Source organism: Rana temporaria, chromosome 13, assembly GCF_905171775.1.
Source record: "Rana temporaria chromosome 13, aRanTem1.1, whole genome shotgun sequence".
NCBI classification, from domain to species: domain Eukaryota; kingdom Metazoa; phylum Chordata; class Amphibia; order Anura; family Ranidae; genus Rana; species Rana temporaria.
Genome location: NC_053501.1, coordinates 112,619,587 through 112,643,160, shown reverse-complemented (window position 1 = coordinate 112,643,160; position 23,574 = coordinate 112,619,587). Strand labels below are relative to the sequence as shown.

Below are 23,574 nucleotides of genomic sequence, written 5' to 3'. Positions count from 1 at the left end.
CACGGTGAGGCATGGACACAGTGAGGCATGGGCACAGTAAGGCATGCACATGGACACAGTGAGGCATGCAGATGGACACCCTAGGCTTATACTCGAGTCAATACTTTTCCCCATTTTTTGTGGCAAAATTAGGTGCCTCTGCTTATATTCTGGTCGGCTTATACTCGAGTATATACGGTAATTGAACATCATATCACTTCATACTGATCAAAAACAACTGATTTCATAATAAGTCCACAAGATAAATGTAACTATATCAAAACTTCATTACATCCCACGTAAAACTTTTAAAGCCATTTGCACAATCATTCACACCAGAATACAATTATACACTATGGGGTGTATATATAAAACAGCAAACATTATCCACAGTGTTACATTGTTTCTTTTACCATAATAAATGCCTCACATCAATATCTTCATATACATGTTAGACATGATACCTCTTCAGAGGGTGGTGATAAATGGGGAGTGCTCTGAATGGTCAGGGGTGGGTAGTGGGGTCCCCCAGGGTTCTGTGCTGGGACCAATCCTATTTAATTTGCTCATAAACGACCTGGGGGATGGGGTAAGCAGTTCAATCTGTATTTGTGGACGATACTAAGCTAAGCAGGGCAATAACTTCTTCGCAGGATGTGGAAACCTTGCAAGAAGATCTGAACATATTAATGGGGGAGGGGCAACTACATGAAAAATGTAAAATAATGCATTTGGGTGACAAAAATTTGAATGCAATCTATACACTGGTGGGAGAACCTCTGGGAGGAATCTAGGATGGTAAAGGACCTGGGGGTCCTAGTAGATGATAGGCTCAGCAATGTCATGCAATCCATCTTTTACCTATATCATTATTTGTTTGTATAAACATTTTGAGTTTGCAGCTATCACTTATTATATTAGATAAGCGCACTTTTTTCCTTTACCAATGTCATGCAATGCCAAGCTGCTGCTAACAAAGCAAACAGAATATTGGCATTAAAAAGGAGATAAAAGGAGAATTCTCCCACTCTACAAGACTCTGGTCCGGCCGCACCTGGAGTATGTTTACTAGTCCTCAGGAAGGATGTACTGGAAATGGAGCGAGTACAAAGAAGGGCAACAAAGCTAATAAAAGGTCTGGAGGATATTAGTTATGAGGAAAGGTTGTGAGCACTGAACTTATTCCCTCTGGGGAAGAGATGCATGAGAGGGGGTATCATTTCAATGTACAAATACTGTACTGGTGACCCCACAATAAGGATAAAACTTTTTTTGCGGAAGGGAGTTTAACAAGACACGTGGCCACTCATTAAAATTAGAAGAAAAGAGGTTTAACCTTAAACCACGTAGAGGGTTCTTTACTGTAAAAGCGGCAAGGATGTGGAATTCCCTTCCGCAGGCGGTGGTCTCAGCAGGGGGGGCAACGATTGTTTAAAAAAAAAACTATTAGATAAGCACCTGAACGACCACAACATACAGGGATATACAATGTAATGCTAACATATAATCACACACATAGGTTGGACTTGTGTCTTTTTTCAACCTCACCTTCTATGTAACTTTTAAATGTTAAATGAACAAGAGCAGCAAATTTTGCTGAAAATGTTTTCTGAAATTTGTATCAAAATTTATTTAAAAAATAACGTTTTTCCTATGAAAGCCATGACCATAACTGCCATATATGTCTCACGAGTCCTCACTTGGCCTGGCAAAATGTATATTTTGTACTGTCTAGAAAATGAAACATTTAAAAAAATGTAAAGCCCCCAAAATGTCAAAAAAAAATATGCAAAAAAGGCAGCCAAGCAGGGCCGTCTTAATAGCATCATGGGCCCCTGGGCAAAGTAATGCTCTGGGGCCCCTACAATGGAGACAGTGCAGGTAAACAAAAATCAAGTAGGTAAGGTAGGGGATTCCATCGGAGGAAAAGAGAACATGTTCTGTATGTAAACTCTGACGGAATTCCTCTGAATTTCCGATGGAAAAACTCTGATGGGCATACACACAGTCGGAATTTCTGATGGAAAAAGTCCATCTGACTTTTTTCATCGGAAATTCCGATCGTGTGTACGAGGCATTACAGGAGCAATTCTGCAAAAGAACGCAAAGGTCCGGCAGAGTTCAGGAAGTAAAACTTCCTTATGACAGGATTTATTTTTCTGAATGGAGTGTTCACAGCAACCAGAATCACTTTTATGTTTAAAAGAAACAAAAACAAAAAAATACTATGTATTGAAGTGATATTTCTAACTGTAATAATGGAATAATAATAACTTATCTCCAGAAATACGAGTCAATCGAAGAAGACCGGTCTTCATTCTCTTGCGCCTTGTTACAAGATATTCAGGATCGGGGAAGGAAAGCTGTGATTGGACTCTGGGAATGTCTCTGTGCGCTACAGAAAGATCATCCTCATCCAAATTTTTGGGCGGTTTTTGATGAAATCCAACAGACAGGTAACAGACTTTGTGTTTTCAGTCAACATTGTTATAAAAAATGGTTGGCACCAATTATCCTAAAATAATGACTGACCCCAATCATCCCAAATGTAAACCAATAAACACAGCACTCCGCTCCATTATCATTGCTCTCCTCTCATTTCCTATTTGATAGATTTTCTCTTGTTCCAGTTTCTGTACAAAAAAAATATCAGTTTTGGAATGTGTCTTTTTTATTAGTATAGAAGGATTTCTACCGATTTTTTTTATGGAATGGAACCCATTAGACATGTTCATGAGGAAAAAATGTGTTTTGTTTCGATTCGTTAATCTAATTATTTCGTTTAGTTAAATTCGGTTGATTTGTTCAATTCGTATTCAGAATTTTTCGAATTTTATTCGAATGAACCGATTTTTTTTTTACAATTTAAAATGTATCGATTCAAACGTTTTGAAGCAGTCGAATGGAAAACTTTCATTGTTTTCCTTCATCAAATGATTACAATGACTTTTTAAATCACTTTGTAATTGGAGGAGAAGGAAGGAGATAGATTCATCCACTGGTGCAGGACAAAGACCATGTGGTGTTGAATGATCTTGATGGTGAGTGGGGACTCAGGAGGGGAGCACAGAGTGGTACCTGAATCTTCACAAGCAGGAAGCAACTACGACTGGCACTTTGTTTGCATGGATGGACTTTTCACCTATGATTGCACTATGATGGACTAATGATTGCACAAGCACTGTATATATTAGTTTGCAGGAAATGCCTGCCCATCTGACTACTTCTTCACCAGCCCACCTGACTGCTTCTCCACCAGCACATCTGGCTGTTTCTCCACCAGTCTACCTGGCTGCTTCTTCACCAGTCTACTCAACTGACTCTTCACCAGTCTACCCGACTAACTCTCCAGAGATTTTCCAGAGCAAGGTTAGGGAAGAATTAACTTATCTTCCAGAGAGACTTGCAACATGTGATGGTCTCTCCCCTTGTAAGTCCCTGTCCATGCTGTAGTACTCACACTGTCTTCCTTACTCCCTCTGCCTCTCAGTTTGCTTCAAGGGCCACTGACAATCCCCTCAACACTCCATCTCCATCTCCATCTTCCACCGGTCTCCTTGCCAGCATGACTCATGCATACTTAAGGGCTGGCTAGACCACCCTGCCAGACCCACCACCTGGGGATTAGCCAAACTCCCCTGAGTATTCAGAACAACCCTCCTAACCTCCACCCTCCGTCTTCCAGAACATTCTCCAACATTACAGAACTAGGGAGGAAGGCACCAGAGACTTGTCTGCATGAGTCATCCAGCCCTGACCTAAAGTAAACCCATGACCCAATTAAGACTTACAGAGTAAAGCATGAGTCAACGTAAATTTTCCTACACTCACACGAGAAGCACACTAGAGGGGGCTGCATAAGGATAGTCAATTCACTGGGTTTATGTAAGGGTGTACAACCACTTTAAGTTATATTCCTTTGTTTAAATAGAAATATAATGTGTAGTTTAGCGTATGTGAAAGGTCAGCTTCAATCAAACATGATTTAGACCCATCATCTTATATTCCTCTCTATAGGTAAGGGTCTGGTGAATCAGATTCTCCTGGATGAACTCGGACACTCACTTACTCCGAAGCTGAGAGGTAAATAAAACACATAATGTATCTGATAAAACACAGGACTCACTTTATGTTAAGTGCTGAGATATTGAAATAATAATAATTTATATTATTATTATTACTATACAGGATTTATATTTAGCCCAACAGTTTGCACAGCGCTTTACAAAATTAAGGCAGACAGTACAGTTACAATACCATTTGGTACAAGAGGAATCAGAGGACCCTGCTCATTAGAGCTTACAATTACACTTCATTTATACCATCTACGCCACCGATGGCTTCTGAATCTGACAAATTAATAAAAATGGTAGACGTTCACCTGCGTATCACATACAGATCCCTGGCTTGTCTTTTGGCCCTGCCAGAATCAGAATTCTTGAACATCTCATTTTATTTCAAGTCCAGAAGCTCATTGCAGTGAAATGGATCTATAAAACTAGATTTCTGCAGCCTTTCAGCTTTAACTCTCAGTATTTGTAAAAAAATGTTAGAGACTTCATAGTGATCACACAAGGTTGAAGATGATGCTGATTTGTTCCTGATTGATAGAGGAGATTTGGAGCTGTCACTTGCCAGTCATGCCGCGTACAGACGGTCGTTTTTTGTGATAAAAAAAAACCAGACGTTTTGAATCATGAAATAAAACGACGTTTTTGAAACTTCATTTTCAAAAATGACGTTGCCTACACACCATCGTTTTTTAAAATGCTCTAGCAAAGCGCGGTTATGTTCAGCACGTACGACGGCACTCTTTTCCATTGAAGCTAGCTTCATAACTTGCTTCTGAGCATGCACGGGTTTAAAAACGTTGTTTTGAAACGTCGTTTTGCCCACACACTATCATTTTCATTGACACAAAAACGGCGTTTTGAAAAACGACACAAAAAATTCGAGCATGTTTGAATTTTTTTTTGTCGTTTTTCAGAAGACATAAAACAAAGTTTTCCTCACACACGGTCATTTTAAATGACGTTTTCAAAAACGTCGTTTTTTTTCATCACAAAAAACGACCGTCTGTACGCGGCATAAGGAACATATTCATCTCTGTAATGTACTGTAGCACCATCCTAGGTTAGGTTTCTAGTGAGGCTGAAGTAAATGTAACCTTTGTGGCTCCTCTGTAGCCAGTGGAGCAGAGTGTGCCTTCTAGAAGACACTAGAATGTAGAGAATATTTATGGGATTCTGGACAATCCCTGGGGAGGTGTGCCCAAAAGGTGGTGAGAGAGCCCATAAGTAGTCTAAGGCCTGCATCAGCAGGGTTCTTGTGCTGGGGAGGAGGTCAAATGCAATGAATGTGACAGTGTAGGGCAGAGGATTGCCCTCCGATGTTTGGGAGAAACCCACATTAAAAGACCAATGGGAAAACGTGTGCAAGCCTTTGCCTCTAATGCTTTCCACTAAGGGGAATAGGAAGTGGAGTACATTTGAATCAATTGAGTTATCTGAGCCACCATATAGTGCACCAGAGTCTCTTAAAGTGCATTGTGTTCGACGTTGTACTCTGTGGCCCCTAGCTCCCCAAATAAAGTGCAGTAATTTGTTCTGGAACCTGTAAAGGTTAGGGGTTGGACCTGCTATGGGCAGTGTACAAAAGTAATAGAGGATTTTGGATATCAATACCATCTTAATTGCAGCAATCCTAACTATCCAGGACAGGGAAGCGAAGGAATACCAAAGTTCCACGTCTTGCAACAAACACGCAAAAAGGTGTGCATAATTTGCCTTATAGAATGTTGCTATGGAGTAGGTCAGCTTGATTCCTAGATAAGGCAAGGAAATTGTCTGCTAAACAAAGCTATATTGGTCTTTCAGATTCTGTAAAATGTATCCAGGTAAGTTGATGTTGAGCTTCAGACTTCTCCCAGTTCAAGGCCAGTCCCGAAATATTCCAAAATCGTGCTAAAGATCAATGAGTGATTGGGAGAGAGGTTTGCGGCGATGTAAGTAAGAGTAAATCGTCTGAAAACAGAGCACATTTGTGCTGTTTGTACCTGCTGTGCACACCTAAGATGTCAGGGTGGGCCCAAATGGTCAGAGTCTCAATGGCAATGATGAATAAGAGAGGAGAAAAGGGACAACCCTGACGAGTGGTGAAAGCTATAGAGATAGGATCGGAGAGGTATCCCCTCAATCATATCTGCCCCAAAGAATTACTATATAATGTGTGGAGGAAAGTCATACACACGAGTACTGCCTTGGTCCCAAGAAGACTGTAAAATAGAGACAAGATCAAAAGCTCTCCTAATTTGATCCTCAGCTTGCCTATCGGCGCGAATCCAACCTGATCCACATAGATATAGTTTGCTACAAAAGTAAGTCACCAAGTGTGGAACAAGGAGGGGGAGAACATTTCTTATAATACAGGGCTGTGAAGCCATCAGGTCCAGGAGCCTTAGCCGGCTTTGACACCCTAATGCCACTGAGTACCTCGGCCTGGGTATGTTCACTGTCCCAGGCCTTCCTATGCAAGCCCGATAGGGTGGGCATGGGTAGACTAGATACAAAATCCTCAAAGTCCTCTTGGGTAGCGGCATGCGTGTTGTTATACAGATTCTGATAATAGGTGTGGAATTTATTAACTCTTGCGTGCTGACTGCACACATACTATGGCCTCATGGAAGTGGGCCTTTTTCCATGGGGCAGCATATATGCGTACCTCCCTTCGTGCCGGGAGCATGCCACTCCCAGCACAGAGACTGGGGTCTCACTGAAAACCCCAGGTTTTGTACTAATGATTGTACTAATGATTGTACTAATGATTGGGACCCGGGACTGTCGGTTTCTCGTCACCTGATCGCTGTGATAGGCTCTGATTGTGATCACTGTGAGCCCACCCCTGGGTTGCCTTTCTCTTCTGAATGAAGACAAAGATACACTGTATATTCCTCTTCTTGCAGGAAAATTGTAAACAAATTGTAAACAATCCAATTGTTTAAAAAAATAAATCCATTACATTTTTTAAATTAGGAATACAAAATAAATCTAATAATGAATTTAAAAATAAGATCAAGGTTGCCAGGGTTATTGTTAGTGTTAGGATCGGAGTCAAATGTCACAATCAGCATATTTTTGGTCGAAATAAAAAACATAATTTGATATCAGTGTCAGTTGGAGTCAGTGGCCCAGATTCACAGAGTGTGGGCGCACATTACGCCGCCATAGCGCAAACGCCGTAGCACAGAGAGGCAAGCATTGACTTCAGCAAGCCAGTGCTCACAACGCTGCGCCAGCGTGGCGTAGGATTCAAAGGCGTAGGCCGGCGTAGGTGGAAGTGGGCGTGACCCATGCAAATGAAGCGTGACCCCATGCAAATGATGGGCCGAGCGCCAGACAGATACGTATTACGAACTGCGCATGCGCCGTGACATGGACGCATCCCCCTGCGCCTGCTCACAACCACGTCGGAACAACTGCCTAAACTATGCCGGATCACTTCGTACTGCGTGAACCCAGCCAGACACACGTCCAACGTAAAATACGCCGGCTTGTGTTCCCCGGTGCAGACCTTTGCATGTCTGCTGCTGGGTTGAGCCTCCTTTATGGGGAATAACTTTACGCGGCACGTACAACTTACGCGCACCTCGCGTAGCCTGCGTCGGGCACACACAGGTTTGTGAATCGCCGTATTTCCCTCATTTGCATGTTTGAATGGCTAATCAATGGGAACGGCACCATGCACCCAGCCTAAATGTGCGCCCACCCTACGCCGGAGTAAGCAAGATACGTCGGCGGGGTGTAGCCTGGCTTTAGGCGCATATCTTTTTGTGGGTCTGGCGCACAGATACGACGGCGCACATTTGCACTTACGTCAGCGTAACTTGATATATGCCGGCGTAACTTGATATACGTTGGCGTAAGTGCTTTGTGAATCTGGGCCAGTGTGTTTTAGGCAAGATAAAAAATAAATGCATTTTGCCCGTTGTGGGTTTCAATAAATATTATATTTGAAAAAAAATATGCAAAATGCTCTCCATTCTTTATGGGCTGTACTACGGGTACAAACAACAACTAACATACACATATGTGCTATCACTGCAATCATCAAGAGCAGGAGAAATAATTTTGGGTTGTTCTTTGGGGGTAAATTATGGTAATAGCAAGAAATATACAGCTAAACTAAAAAAAAAATTTTTTAATATTTTGGGCCAGTTTTCCTATGATAATAGAAAAAATCAGGAGATGCTGATTACCATTTACCACCGAAAGAAAGCCCAATTTGTCCTGAAAAAAACAAGGCATAATCCACTTGCATACACTAAGTAGTTGTGACCATATGTACAGTTTTATTACCACATGTCAAAGTTGCAAAATTGAGCTTGGGTTTTTAGATTTGTTTTACGCTTAGGTGTGAAGGGGTTAAGCTGATCAAGGGATTCTGAGTCAGTGAGCCGTCCATTTTTCTAAGTTTAGGGATTGATGTCACTTGCAGACTGGAAGTCAGTTTCTGTGTCAGCAGTTTTCGCGGTCAGTCAGAATGTTGGTAAAATGTGGCCACCCAAGGTATATCTCTGCCTTAGAAGTGAGACGTATGCTTATTTTATTCCGAAGATCGAGTTGAGGGTTCTCAGGGCACCTAGTTCTGACTCTTTTTGGCATATGAAGGCTTCTGAATTTTTCTTATATCTTGAGGCCAACTTAATAAGGACATACCCTGCATGGGACTTAATACGCCGCCCAACTGGTTTGTGGTGAGTTCTGTGTCGGGTCGTTAACAGATAAGAATTCTTTAAAATGCATCTCAACATCAAAGCAAACAGAGGAGTTGCTCAGTAGCTTTTCATTTAAATGCCAAAAGTAAACTGAGTTGGCTTTGCGAAGAGCATTGAGAGTTGCCATAACATGCGAATGATTGGACCAAGCGACCTTGGAAGAACTAAACAAGGGCACGTTTCAAGAAGGGGTGAAGATGTGGTCTATCCTAGAGTAGATTAGATGAATACTAGAATAGTATGTAAAGTCACGTTTGGAGGTATTGTACTCCCGCCAAACATTAATTAAATCAAATTGATGTAGTAACTTCTCAAATACAGTGCCCTTCCTGGATGGCCATAGGATGCAGGACCCAGGGGGCCTCGTCTTATCTAAGACCGAGTCCAAAGCTATATTCGAGTCCCCCGCAGGACCACGGTACCCAGAAAAAGCAGAGACAGCATCTGGAAAAGAGACTGTAAAAAGACTATCTGTTGGGCGCATAAAATATAAGAAAAATAACCTGTTCCTTCCTATTTCCCCCGCCACTAGCAAATATCTACCATTGGGGTCCTTAACAACTTTAAGTGGTGAAAAAGACAGCCATTTTAATATACATTTGACAACTCCCCGCGTCTTATTTGGTGCATTAGCCAAGTAGAATTGGAGGTATTGGTCATGTAGAAATGAGGGCTGAAATGTATTAGGCAAATGAGTCTCCTGTAAAAGGACCACCTCCGCCCCCCCTGAATCATAGTAGTGGAAGGCTTTTCTACGCTTTACTGGCAAGTTCAGACCCTGAGTATTATGGGAAAGGACATTGATCACTTTAGTTGTGTTAATGGCAGCCATGGAAAAGGGCAAAAAAGAGCCGACTTACCCAGAAAAGCTGGAACCAGGGGGCTTTCCAGAAGCAAATCCCAAAGGGAGAATGCATGTCGCGCTGGTGTAAAAATAGAATGACGATAAAAAGAGAGAAGAAAAGCATTTCAGGGAAGACCTGCAGGCAGGGAGAGAGAAAAGCAATATGATAAACAACAAGTTATCATAAATGACAACGTGGGGAGGTCAGATGCCAACATACTGCTAAACTTGAACAAAGTACTTTCACAAAAAGTCCACATCACCCGATATTACAGTAGGCAGAGGTGGAGTCAGAGTGGGGTGCAGTGCTCACGCAGAAGGCCTGTGCTGAACAAAAACAAAACAGCTAAATGAAAGAAGGACATTGGTCCTCCCATTGAGGCCACTTACAATCAAACAGAATAGTGAACAAAATGTGGTAGGTCAACAATCCATTCCTGGCAAAAATAAAGTCAGAAAGTGAAAATGGGTGGGGGACCCTCAAATCAATAGAACACGTAAAAAAATGGCAGTCACAGCAGATCCCATCAAGGTGGTCGGGAATTTTGCTTGGAACTGCTTCTGGTGTTTTGCCATAGTGGTGATAGAGGAGCAGTCTCTGGACAGTTTTTATCTTCCAGGCGAGGTGATTGACAATGGGGTATCACAGATGTAGAGGTGGAGATCAGGCCCAGTTGTAGCAATTGAGATTCATATTCAGTGAGGTTGGCAAATGAATGCCCTTTACCACGGTAAGTGAATGACAAGCGGAAGGTGAACATATATAACATAATTGATCCCCTAGTTTTGGAGAGGCTTCAAGAGCGGTTTAACAGGTTGATGTTTCTGGGCTGTGGCCTGAGAGATGTCAGCAAAGATTTGGATATCATAGCTTCCTATTTGGATATTAGGGTCTTCTTTGGCTTTTGTCATGATCCGCTCCTTGGTATCATAAAAAATTGGGCTTTGCTATGCTGTCCCTATGTGGCCCATTTGGGCGGAGGGCCGTTGGCTCCAGTTTATGGTCCTCATTAGGGACTAAGGATCGCATCAGTTCCATAACTGCTGCATGGGTGTCCGTATATGACTCTGGGAGGCCTCGAATTCTAGTTGTATCTCCGGGACCTATTTTCTAGGTTGTCAATAAGTCAAATTAAAGGGCACCAAACAGGGGTCAAGTCCTGGGGAAAAAAGTGTGGGAACTCCCACCCAAGATCCACTCCCCCACCAAAAAAAAAAATGATACGCTCATATGCATAATTACTAAACCGCATGTTTTTTTTTTTTCGATCCACTGTACCTTAGAAATCCTTTATGTTACTGGCCGCTTCCTGTATAAGGATTCATCGGGTAGTGTGCGGGTATTCCGTCACTTCCTCGATCGAGGAAAGGGGCAATTAACATAAAGGATTACTAAGATTCGCCTGCCCCTGACAGTGACTCGAGCTGGGCATTGCCGCTTAGTGAAGGATTGGCTCGGGCGGCTCGGCTGCTTTAGTCCTGCAAAGGGAACTGAGTTCCTGCTGTGAAAAAAGTGCAGGAACTCCGTTCCCACGCGTTCCTGCAGGACTTGAGCCCTGGCATCAAACACCTCTTTACATTGATTAAAGTGAATCTACTCACAGATTTTAACTTCTCCTTTACATTTGCTTATAAGCACTGCCCCTCCCTCCCAATAATGTCTGGGAGGACAACAAATAGAGGCAGATGTTCCCTTTGCACTTTAAGGGGACCAGCAACAAATGTGTCCACAGGCAAAGGTGGACGTGGCGGTCAAAGACCAACTTTTTAGTACCTGTCTGATAGGTGCATATTTATCATTGCAATTTTTTTTACAGCAAGGCAAATTCTTGCTTTCATCAAGATTATCTCTATAGGGTTACGGTGGGAAGATGCCACGACACCCAAAGACCAATTTTAGTCAACCAGACACCAGAATGTATCCAAAAAATCTCTAATCTTTTTCCCAGTGCACTACATTGTATCCTCATCATACACACTGGCTCCCCAGCTGTTGCTGAGCAAAATAAAGGCAGCTTGCAGGAAAAAACATTTTTTTTATAAATTCAATTATTGCTGCAGCAGATTCTAGACATTATACAGATCTGCCACTTTACAGTTAGACTAAGGGGACCCCCCAGGCACTATATTGGAATACATTTTTCATTTTTAGGCTTTTACTTTAAATATCCAAAAATTATGCTCATTTAAAAATTACGTTTTTCACAAACTTTTTTATTGATACCTGTCCCCCAGGGCAGGACCCAGCACTCTAAAACCATTGTATGCCCAATTACTTGCATTTAAGCCTTCAAAATGGGCACTTTTGATATTTGACGTTCGGGTCCGAACTTTCGCGGTATTCGAACCTTCGGGTCCGAACCGAACAGGGGTCTGTTCGGGCCCATCCCTAATTGTTACATAATATCTGAATGTAAAATGGACACATATCATTTTCTGTAATATTAAAATATGAGATTAAAAAGCAGTGATAAAATCTCTGTTAATATTATGAAAATTACAGAAGAGAATAATAATATCAACATTTTCAATTTCTACTTTAACCTGAGTCATAAAATATTTCCATTGCATTTCCAGATATTCAGGAAAAGCACAAACATCATCTGATGGAGAAAACTGAGTCTCTAGTGGAGCATAGACCCCCAGGAACTACTCTGGAACCACAAAGATTCCTCATCAATGAGCATTATGTGAACCTGATTGTAGTCTCCACCGATCAGTTCAGGGAACGTCCCCAGAATGAGTTAATACAGACTGGGGTAAAACATGAGGAATGCTTGAAAAAAACACAAAGTGGACTGGAACACATTTCCCTCAATAAGCTGTTCCGATGGAACCCCCAGTCACAATGTGTACCACATGCAGTAATGGTGAGCGGAGTGCCAGGAATAGGGAAGACCACAATGATGCAGAAGTTTGTCTATGACTGGGTGACCGGAAAACTCTACCAGAGATTTGCCTTTGTCTTCTTCTTCAGATTCTGGGACCTTAATAGACTGGTAGAGGTCAGCTTGGAGGAGATGATTCTTGATCAATATCCGTATCTGAAGAATCAGATTGGAGATATTTTACAAGATCCAGAGAGACTTCTGTTTATATTTGATGGTTTAGATGAAAGTATTCACCAAATAGATTTCAGATCGAATAGACTCTTTGCTTACAGGACAAAATGTGGTGAGATTGTGGTCAGTTTGGTGAGGCAGAGTCTTCTTAAGGGTTGCTCTGTACTGATAACCAGCCGTCCAACCAGACTGGCATCAGTTGATACGACTGTTTTCCAGAGGATAGCTGAGATCATGGGATTTCTCCATGAAGACAGACTGATCTTCTTTAATAATTTCTTTGGAAATGAGGAATTGTCAGAAAAGGCTTTTCGTTATGTGCAGGAGAATGACACACTGTACACTTTCTGTTATCTCCCATCATACTGCTGGATCATCTGTACAGTGTTATCAATGTGCTTCAGAGCCCAACCAACAATCACTGATCAGCTGATGACATCATTACCCAAAACAGTGACGCAACTCTTTGTGACTTTTGTCTCCAACATTCTGGCCAATCACAGCCAGAATAAAGACGGTGGTCACGCTGACTGGGAACTGCTGACATCTATTGGGTGGATGGCAGAACATGGAGTCATGAATCACATGATTGTGTTTGATGAGTGTCATCTGGACTCATTCAGCGTGAAAAACTATAAACATCTCTTTTCATCTTTGATGATGGAATCTGGTCAGCCTCCTGATGTGGATTACACCTTCTTACATCTCACTCTTCAGAAGTTTTTTGCTGCTTTAGTTCATTTTACTAACTATAATCCTGAGAGATTACAGGAAACACTTGGTAAGGCTGAATTTTACAAAGGCAGGCATGCTGAAATATTCCTCCGTTTCCTCTGCGGTCTCTCAGACTCTTCTACTAGATCCATGTTAAAGTCTCATGTGGGAGAATTGTCTTCTCAGGCTGCCAGACATGTCATCACCTGGATCCAGAAGAAAGTAACAATTACAAACCAAAAACCTGACGAATATATAAGAGACAAGCGAGGTCTTCTTAATGTATTCTACTATATCTATGAGAGCAGGAATAAGGCTCTGGCGTCACAATGTATTGGAACGAAAAAAATAGATTTTTCTGAAGTCTCCCTCACCTCTCCAGACTGCTCTGTGCTGTCTTTTATCCTTCAAAACTGCAAAGAGACAGAAGAAGTAAATCTACATTCATGTAGCATTGAGAGTGAAAAATTGAGGAAACTTATACCCACTCAACACAACTTCAAGAATTTAAGGTAAAGGTAAACAATAACCTTGTGTTATATTTTAATTATCACCAGTTTCCCCAGATACATTTGTGATGATTGCTGCTGCTTAAATTCTATTATACTGTATGTGAACTCTTAGGTATTTATGTACGTATATGTCAGTGGAGGCTGGTAAAGTTTTAGGATGGGGAGGCGCCAGACCCCACCCCCTTTGACTCCTTCTTATTTCTCATAAACCCCACCCCTTATAGAATTAACCCACTTCGTCCCCTGTATTGCACATGCTTCCACCCATTTAGTGTCAGGAGAATACAGCCCCAGCATCACAGATCGGGGTATATAGGTCAGCATTACAGATACAGTATATAGATCAGCATCACAGATAGGGTATATAGATTAGCAGCATCACATAAAAAGAGAATTATATAAATAGAGATTTTTTGGGATAAATTCGGGTGTCTTCCACACCCTTTGGATAGAAGTAACAGGGGCAGAAAAATTGGTCTTTGGGTGTCGTTGGTGCCTTCACACTGTAACCCTACAGAGGTACTCTTGATGAAAGTCCTGCAGATTTTTTACACCAAAAAGACACTTAATCAGTGACATCGGCATCAGGGTCTTCATAGCTGCTGGTAATCCAGGACAGATTCATTTTGATAAATGTCAGATGGTCTATCGAGTCTGTGGACAGACGCATTCTATAATCAGTAACAAAACCTCCAGCAGGACTAAATGCCCGTTCAGAAAGCACGCTGGCTGTAGGGCAGCCCAGCAGTTTAATTGCATACTGGGCAAGTTCTGGCCAGAGGTATATTTTCATGACCAAGTAAGCCAGTGGATCGTCGACTGGAAAGCTTCCGATGGGATGTGGAAGCTGACAGCCCTGGGCGGTGAGGACTAGAAAAATTTAGATATTAATCACTTAGGCGACCGCCTTCTCCGCCGCTTTTTTCTTGACCAACAGAAGCTTCAAAACTATGTTTTCCACAACACTGTAACCTACCAAAGTCGGCAAAAGCATTAGATAAACTCCTCTTTAAGGTGTCCTCAAGAGAGTTAATCTTCTGAACTCTCTGTGGGGACGGGAGTTTTGAGACTTTCCCTTGTAACGGTGGTCAAGGAGGGTTGCCAACCAATAGTGATCCTTCTCGTTTAAGGCACGTTATTTCTCAGGCTTTGAAGCATGAGGGAGCCCATGCACCGCAAATTTGTGGAGGCATGAGAAGCAGACTCCTCTGGGTGACTGAGGATTATAGTATCTGGAACTGCCTCCTCCCAGCCACATACTACTCCCCAGGTTCTGCGGATGGACAACAATCTCTTACAGGTACTTGTTGACAGCCCTCTGCTGCATGTGCAGCCACTGCAGTATTGCTGAAGTTGAGTTCCACCTGGTGGGCATGTCGCAAATCAGGCAGTTTATGGGCAGGTAGAATTACCACTGAGCACTGGCTGTGTATGACCACCTGAAATGGCTACAGACTCTTCTGGCCTGAGTACCTATTTAGGAAATGCTGCACCACCAAATTGAGGACATGTGCCAGCAGGGGCGGACTGACAACTCATGGGGCCCCTGGGCAATAGAAGATCCCCACCCACACGCAAGCCACACCTACACAAAGCCCCACCTACATGAATCATGGGGCACACAGCAAGGCACACAGCAGGGCACAGGCACATCACAGGGCATGGGTGTACAGCAGGGCACATCAAGGGGTACAAGGCATTGAACAACACAGGGTATGGGGCACAGTAGGGCACATCACAGGGCACACAGAAATGCACATCATGGGGCAAAGGGCACATCAGGGGGTACACAGCAGGGCACTGAACATCACTGGGAGAAGGAAAATCACCGCTCAAGGTGGGTCTGCTATAGGGTTTCTGGCGGCCGCTCGGACATGTACGGTAAGTCTGTACAGACGACCGAACATGTCCGACGGACAGGATTCCAGCGGGCATGTTTCTAAACATGTTTAGAAACATTTGTCTGCTCGAAAACGGTCTGGCGGGCAAATGTACGCTGGAATCCTGTCCGCTCGGCTGTACAGACGACCGAACATGTCTGCTGAAACTGGTCCGCGGACCAGTTTCAGCAGACATGTTCAGTCGTGTGTACAGGGCCTTAGATGTTATAAATTGCACTGAATAAATACAGCTGGATGAAATAAAAACTGTGTCTGCCTTCATTTCAGGCTGAAATATATCCAATTATTCCAATAAAGAGTAATTAAAATGAGTTCCATAGAGAGAATAGTTACATTCATTCCTGGGCAGGAATTAATTTTCTTATGGTAACATTCTTCTCTTCTTCTACAGATTGTCCTCTAATCTCCTGACAGACATTTCCTGCCCCCACTTGGCATCTGGAATAAGAAATAACCAGACACTGAGGACACTGAACCTGTCTGGGAACAATCTGGGGGGTCCTCATTTCAGGGATCTGATGGAAGCTCTGACAACAAGCCGGATAGAGGAATTACAGTGAGTAAAACAGGACTGACTAAGACAATAATATTCTGGGGAAATTTACATCCTAAACTTATTAAAAAGATTTCATTATTAATAAAATTGAATTTTCGACTCCATAAATAACCAATCACTAAAAAAATCTTGTTTTTGGAAGTTAATAACACAACAACCCACTGGGTTGCACAAACAATAAACTGTTAGGCCCGGATTCACAAAGCACTTACACCAACGTATCTCGATATATGCCGCGTAAGTGTAAATGTGCGCCGTCGTATCTGTGCGCCGTGCCCACAGAACTAGATACGCCTGAAAATAGGCTTCTTCCGACCGACGTAACTTTCCTACGTGGCGCATCGTGGGCGCATATTTACGCTGGACGCATCTGCCGCTCCCATTGATTTCCTATTCATATATGCAAATGAGGGAGATACGCCGATTCACGAACGTACATGCGCCCGGCGCATTCATATACGCGGTTTATGTAAGGCTTACATCCGGCGTATTGTTAAGCCTCATAAAGCAGGGGTAAGTCATGTTAAGGTATGGACCAGGGAACAGCCGTCGTATTTTACGTTGTTTACATAGTAGTACGTGAATATGGCTGGGCGTAGGTTACGTCACGTCGTATCTTATGGAGTATTTTCAACGTGATTCTGAGCATGCGCACTGGGATGCATCCACGGGACGGTGCATGGTTCATTCGGCCCATCATTTGCATGGGGTCACGCTTCATTTAAATGGATCACGCCCACTTCCACCTACTTTGAATTAGGCCGACTTACGCCTAAGAATTTACGTTACGCTGGCGCAATGTAGGGAGAAAGTGCTTTGTGAATACTCTGCTTGCCTCTCTGTGTTACGTCGGCATAGTGCATGTGAGATGTGCTACGCCGGCATAAAGATGGGCTCAGGTATGTGAATCCGGGCCTTAGTGTGTACCAGGCTTAAATAGAATATCAGATAAAAAATCACCCTGTCCAATCACCAGCAATGCTGACTTCAGCCTCACACTGGGGGGGGGGATGCAATAATGAACTAAGGACAGTGTTTTGGCGCTAAGGCCTATGCCAAATTCATAAATCTTTACTGCCAATTTTGATAACTTTACCAACACGTGCAGAAGATTTAGATATTTCTTAACAGTGGCACTTTTACAAAGTGATGCTATTAATGCACCAAATTCAAAAATAACTACCTCCAGTTTGTAGATAATGAACCAGGGGTTAATTAAGACCTACTCTAAAATGGCATACAGAGACAGGCAGATTTCCTGCCCCTGTCTGTCGTGTAGCAGAGTGGCATATTCGGTGCTACTACTCCCTCCTTGGCCACCAGTTGTTGAGGAGGCTGTCAGCTACATTCCCCATGTCTTCTCTCACCTTGTAAATGATGTATGTATGTACATTCTGGTCTCAGTGCTCCTCCACACTGTACAGAAGTTATATGTATCTGTCACCCATACTGACATCTGTGGTGGGGAGGCTTCATTGTCATTTTAAAGAGTGTCCTAAACACTTCCAGGGACTGTCTGCCGATTCCATTCATGCTCCATACACAAGGAGATTATATCACAATACGTTTCATGTCAGTTTCATGTCAGTGGTATTCTGTGGTCATCCCGTGTATGGAGATATCACCGTCTCTACACATGGAGGACAATATTGGGGGGTCTACTCCATTATAAAAATTTTCTTAAAAAAAAAATCCTGGAGTTTCATAAAGTGATCTAATATAAATGAGAAATTAGTTCCATTCATGTAGAGCAGGGGTCTCCTAAATTTCGAAAGAAAGGGCCTGACCTTACTGACCTTCAGACATTAGGGGCACTGGACTGTGCCCAGTGGGAGTAAACAATGCCCAGTGTTTGGTATTAGGGGGTAGAAATAGTTGGTGTCAGTGGGAGGAATAGTGCCCCATTTTTGTTTTTATTGGAAGGAATTATGACCCATCGTTGGTGTCATTGAAGGAATAGTGCCTCATTGTTGGTGTCAGTGGCAGGAATTATGGCAGGAATTATGCCCTATTATTGGTGTCATTGGCAGGAATAATACCTCAAAGACTGGATAAAGGCAAGCATCTGACCCCAGTACCACAGTTTGGAGACCAGTGATGTAGAGAATAGTTACATTTGTTCCTGGGGGAGAAATTCATTTTTTCTGGTAACATTCTTCTCTTCTTCTACAGATTGCATTATAATGACCTGACAGACAGTTCCTGCCCCCACCTGGCATCTGGAATAAGAAATAACCAGACACTGAGGAGACTGAACCTCTCTAAGAACAATCTGGAGGGTCCTCATTTCAGGGATCTGATGGAAGCTCTGACAACAAGCCGGATAGAGAAATTACAGTGAGTATAACAGGACTGACTGAGACAATAATATTCTGGGACAGTTTAGCATTCCTAAACATTATAAAATATGATATTAAAAATAATAAAAATCAATCTCATTTTTGGATTCCGTAAGTAGCCAATGCCAGACTGATGTCAAAATCCATATAGCAGAGTGACGGGCGGAAGGTGGTTTCATTATCCTGACAGGATGAGGGCACGTAGCATGGCATGGCGACTGGTGGTGTGGTGTGTCAGTCTGATCTGATCCTGGTAAAGAGCCTATGATGTAGGCTCTTTACCATGTGATCAGCTGTGTCCAATCACAGCTGATCACATGGTAACCAGGAAGAGACGTTTATCGTCTTTTCCTCTACTCTCACTGACAGGTGCGAGTAGATGAGAGCCAATTGGCTGCTCTCCTGACAGGGGGGTCTGCTCTAATAATCAGCGCATTTATTATCAGTGCAGACCAATCGAGGATGTCCACTGGAGACCACCAGAGATGCCCACTGGAGAACACCAGGTGAGCCCACCAGGGATGCCAATCAGTGCCCATTGCCACACTCTGCCCGTCAGTGATGCCTGTCAGTGCCTCCTAATAAGTGCGGCCTATAGGTGCCATCTATCAGCGCTACCCATCAGTGCCACCCATCAGTGCTGCCTATAAGTGCCCATCAGTGCCACCTATCAGTGCCCATCAGTGCTGATTATCAGTGCCGCCTAACAATGCCCATCAGCGCTGCATATAAGTGCCGATCAGTGCCACCTCAACAGTTCCACCTCATCAGTGCCCATCAGTGCAGCCTCATCAGTGCTCATCAATGAAGGAAAAAACATACTTATTTACAAACTTTTGTAACAGAAACAAAGAAAAACTTTTTTTTTCCTCACAATTTTCGTTTTTTTTTAATTTGTAGCGCAAAAAAATTAAAACTCCAGTGGTGATCAAATACCACCAAAATAAATCTCTATTTGTGGGAAAAAATTTTATAAAAATGTTGTTTGGGTACAGCGTTGCATAAATGCAATTTTCATTCAAAATGAAAGCTGACAATTGGACTGGCCAGGAAGGGGGTGAAAGTGCCCTGTATTAAAGTGGTTAAAGAGCTTTATACATTTAAATTTACATTTAATCTGGTGTTTAATAAAATTGATCAGATTATAGGAGGTCATGTATACAGGGAGCAGAAGAGTGGTGGTGCGTCCATAAGGGGCACACGAGCACAGGGGGAAGTGGAGAGCATGGGGCGAAAAGCAGTGGGGAGGCTGGAGAGCAAAGGGGAAAGCAGACAGAACAGGGTGGGATGGAAAGCACGGTGAGGGGGGCTGGAAAGCACTGGGGGATGTCGGAGAGCACTGGGGGAGTTGGAAAACACTTCAGGGCCAAAGAGCACTGGGGGGGCTGAAAAGCACTGGGGGGCTGGAGAGCAAAGGGGGGATGGAGAGTGCAGGGATGTCGGAAAGCACTGGGGGAGGCCCGAGAGCAATGGGGGAGGTTAGGAAGCACAGCAGGGAGGTGGAGAGCACATGGGGCTGTTGGAGTGCACTGGGGGGCTGGAGAGCATGGTGGGGGACTGAAGAGCACAGGGGGATGTTGGAGAGCACTGGGGGGGGGGCAGAAAGCACAGGGGGATGTGGAGAGCATGGGGCGAAAAGCAGTGGGGAGGCTGGAGAGCAAAGGGGAAAGCAGACAGAACAGGGTGGGATGGAAAGCACGGTGAGGGGGGCTGGAAAGCACTGGGGGATGTCGGAGAGCACTGGGGGAGTTGGAAAACACTTCAGGGCCAAAGAGCACTGGGGGGGCTGAAAAGCACTGGGGGGCTGGAGAGCAAAGGGGGGATGGAGAGTGCAGGGATGTCGGAAAGCACTGGGGGAGGCCCGAGAGCAATGGGGGAGGTTAGGAAGCACAGCAGGGAGGTGGAGAGCACATGGGGCTGTTGGAGTGCACTGGGGGGCTGGAGAGCATGGTGGGGGACTGAAGAGCACAGGGGGATGTTGGAGAGCACTGGGGGGGGGCAGAAAGCACAGGGGGATGTTTGAGAGCACAGAGGGGTCGGAGAGAACTGGGGAGTGGCAGAAGGAAGATGGATAGGAGAAGCAGTGGGGGCGACTACATATAGAAGAATCAATCACTCCATTTTCAGCCTGCAGCCTCTGAAAGCCTGCTTCTCTTCCTCTCCCTGCCACAGGCTTTCAGGAAAGGAAAATGGAGAGATTGATTCTTCTATATGCAGCTTCCCCACCACTCCTCCTATCCAGGTGCACAGGGGGGCCACACTCACATTCTCTCTTGTCCAGCTCTGTGGTGTCTGCAGCAGGTGTCTCCTCTAGCTCTCCCCCCCTCATGGTCATGGGTCACCTGGCCCTGACAGCTGAACTGAACTGGTGGCTGTGGGGGGGCTGGGCTTATGGAGCAGCCCAGCTGCCTTGGACCCTATGGCCAGTCCTGGCCTGATTCCAATAAAGAGAAATGAGCTCCATTCATGTAGAGAATATTTACATTCATTCCTGGGGGAGGAATAAATTTTTATTCTGGTAAAATCCTTATCTTCTTCTACAGATTGGATAAGAATAGCCTGGCAGAAAGTTCCTGCCTCCACCTGGCATCTGGAATAAAAAATAACCAGACACTGAGGATGCTGAGCCTGTCTAAGAACAATCTGGGGGGTCCTCATTTCAGGGATCTGATGGAAGCTTTGACAACAAGCCGGATAGAGGAATTACAGTGAGTAGAACAGGACTGACTAAGACAATAATATTCTGGGACAGTTTAACACGCAGTTGTTTAAATCCTAAGGTCTTATCACACTTAAGCTCACCACACATGGTACAGTCTGAATGTGCAGTTTTTATATCTACTGTCAGCTAAGTAGTGCATAGGCGTGCCTAAATGGATAGAAATTGACTTGATAGTTTGGGTGGGTGTTGCTCTTACATTAGGGTGACCAGACATCCCCAGTTTCAGGGGACAGTCCCCTGATTGGGGACACTGTCCGCGGACCAAGTCTGTTCCTGGTTTTGTCCCCAGATTGGATTTAATAGGGGGCAGGGGCAATTTCGAAGAAAGTCAGTGCAGAATTAAAATAAAAAAATTAGAATTACACACCACTGCTCCGCCGTGCCTACTAGCATAGGGGGGTTCTATTTTTCACATTATCTGTGCCCTTTTCTGATGATCATGTGCTGGTCAGAGCGGAGGGAATATTTCTTCAGTTTCGGGCACATGCCCATTCAGCTCCGCTCACATGTTCTTCTGCCTTAGCTCAAATCCTGGCAAGTCACCTGCCTATCTCCTTGCCTTCCCTGGCTGAGTGATCTTCCTTCGCTCCCCATCCAGTAGTAGCCGGGGCCTGAAGAGAAAGAGGCTGTGAGGTGGGCAGCGACAAGCAGAGAGTCGCTGATTGTTGCCATTACTAGTAAAGAAAAAATATGTCCCCGGATTTCATTTTAAAAATCTGGTCACCTTATCTTACATAGGTTTGGTAAATTCAAAACTATAAAAAGTAAACATTAAATTTAGCCTGGTATAAATACAGTATATTAGATTATAGGAGACCATACATTTAGGAATCCAATTTAACTGCAATGAGCAATCAGAACCTCACACAAATTTCTTTCATCTGATATGACCATCCACTATCAAGCTCTGGAAGATCTCCCCATTACTGCACATCTGCTATTTAGACCCCTTTCACACTGGGACGGTTTGCAGGTACTATTGCGCTAAAAATAGCGCCTGCAAACCGACCCTAAACAGCGGCTGCTGTTTCTCCAATGTGAAAGCCCGAGGGCTTTCACACTGGAGCGATGCACTAGCAGGACCACTCCAAAAGTCCTGCTAGCAGCATCTTTGGAGCGTTGTGTTTACCGCTCCTCCGCCGCTCCTTCCCATTGAAATCATAGGGACAGTGCAGCTATACTGCCCGCAATGCGCCTCTGCAGAGGCGCATTGGGGGCGGTATTAACCCTTTTTCAGCCGCTAGCGGGGGTTAAAACCGCACCGATAGTGGCTGAATACCGCCGCAATTCCGACGGTATAGCGCCGCACCTCCCGCCCCAGTGTGAAAGGGGCCTTAGTGTCAGATATTTTCATATTACTTTCTATGAGTACAGAGCTATTATCAGCAGAGATACATAGAATATCAGATAAAAATCATCCCGTCCAATCGCTAGCAATCACAAAATGCTAGATTATATATAGCACAATACGAGTCACGTCAGTGGTATTCTGTGTTCATGGATGACAATATTGGGGGGTCTACTCCATGTCTTTGTACCAGAAGGTGGTATTTTGTGAGTTGTAAATGGGATGCCTAAGACCTTTTAGGCCAGGCCTAAGTCCTCTGATGTGAGTACTAGTGACAGTCATTGGTATGCTAAAGAAAGCACCTTATCCTTACTCAGTGATGGAAGCTGAATGCTGTGGACTTCGTATACATGGGGAAGTGGTCCCAACTCTGTAGTGCTCCCAAGCAGAGGAGGTACAAATGGAAAGATGGTTTACAAACTATTGTTCTGTGCATAAATGACAGCTACAGAATGTCGACTCTTATGTGTGACGTTTTACACCAAAGAATTTTGCTAGTGTGTCAAATGTAATGCCAAATGTCCCAAAATGTATTGCAAAGTTATAGTAAACTGCTGGAAATTAATTTCATATGTGGACATTCCTTTATTCATACATATTAAGGCCTATGGCCAGAGATATCGAGAGCAGACCTATAACTATAAGTATGGCACAATATGGTGGAAGGTTCCATTAAGAAAAAGTGAGAAGTTGTCCTCTTACAACATTCTTCTTGTGACGGTATCGGTATGATATCCCCGTCAAGCATTCCCTCCTCTCCATACAAGAACATCACAGGATCCCCCACACATGAGTCAAGACTGGATGCTGGAACCAAGACTGAG

At 43.8% G+C, this 23,574-nt stretch overlaps 1 protein-coding gene across 2 annotated transcripts in view; it reads left to right on the top strand.

Moving 5' to 3' along the window:
- The window catches only part of LOC120920568 (NACHT, LRR and PYD domains-containing protein 3-like), an 85,167-nt gene that overhangs the window by 2,664 nt on the left and 58,929 nt on the right, over positions 1–23,574 (top strand). For both annotated transcript variants that reach the window (XM_040332714.1, XM_040332715.1), the window contains exons 3-8: positions 2,264–2,435; positions 3,997–4,062; positions 12,174–13,884; positions 16,177–16,341; positions 18,514–18,678; positions 21,224–21,388. In XM_040332714.1, coding sequence (XP_040188648.1) covers positions 2,264–2,435; positions 3,997–4,062; positions 12,174–13,884; positions 16,177–16,341; positions 18,514–18,678; positions 21,224–21,388 — 2,444 coding nt within the window. The remainder of the gene's footprint in view (positions 1–2,263; positions 2,436–3,996; positions 4,063–12,173; positions 13,885–16,176; positions 16,342–18,513; positions 18,679–21,223; positions 21,389–23,574) is intronic.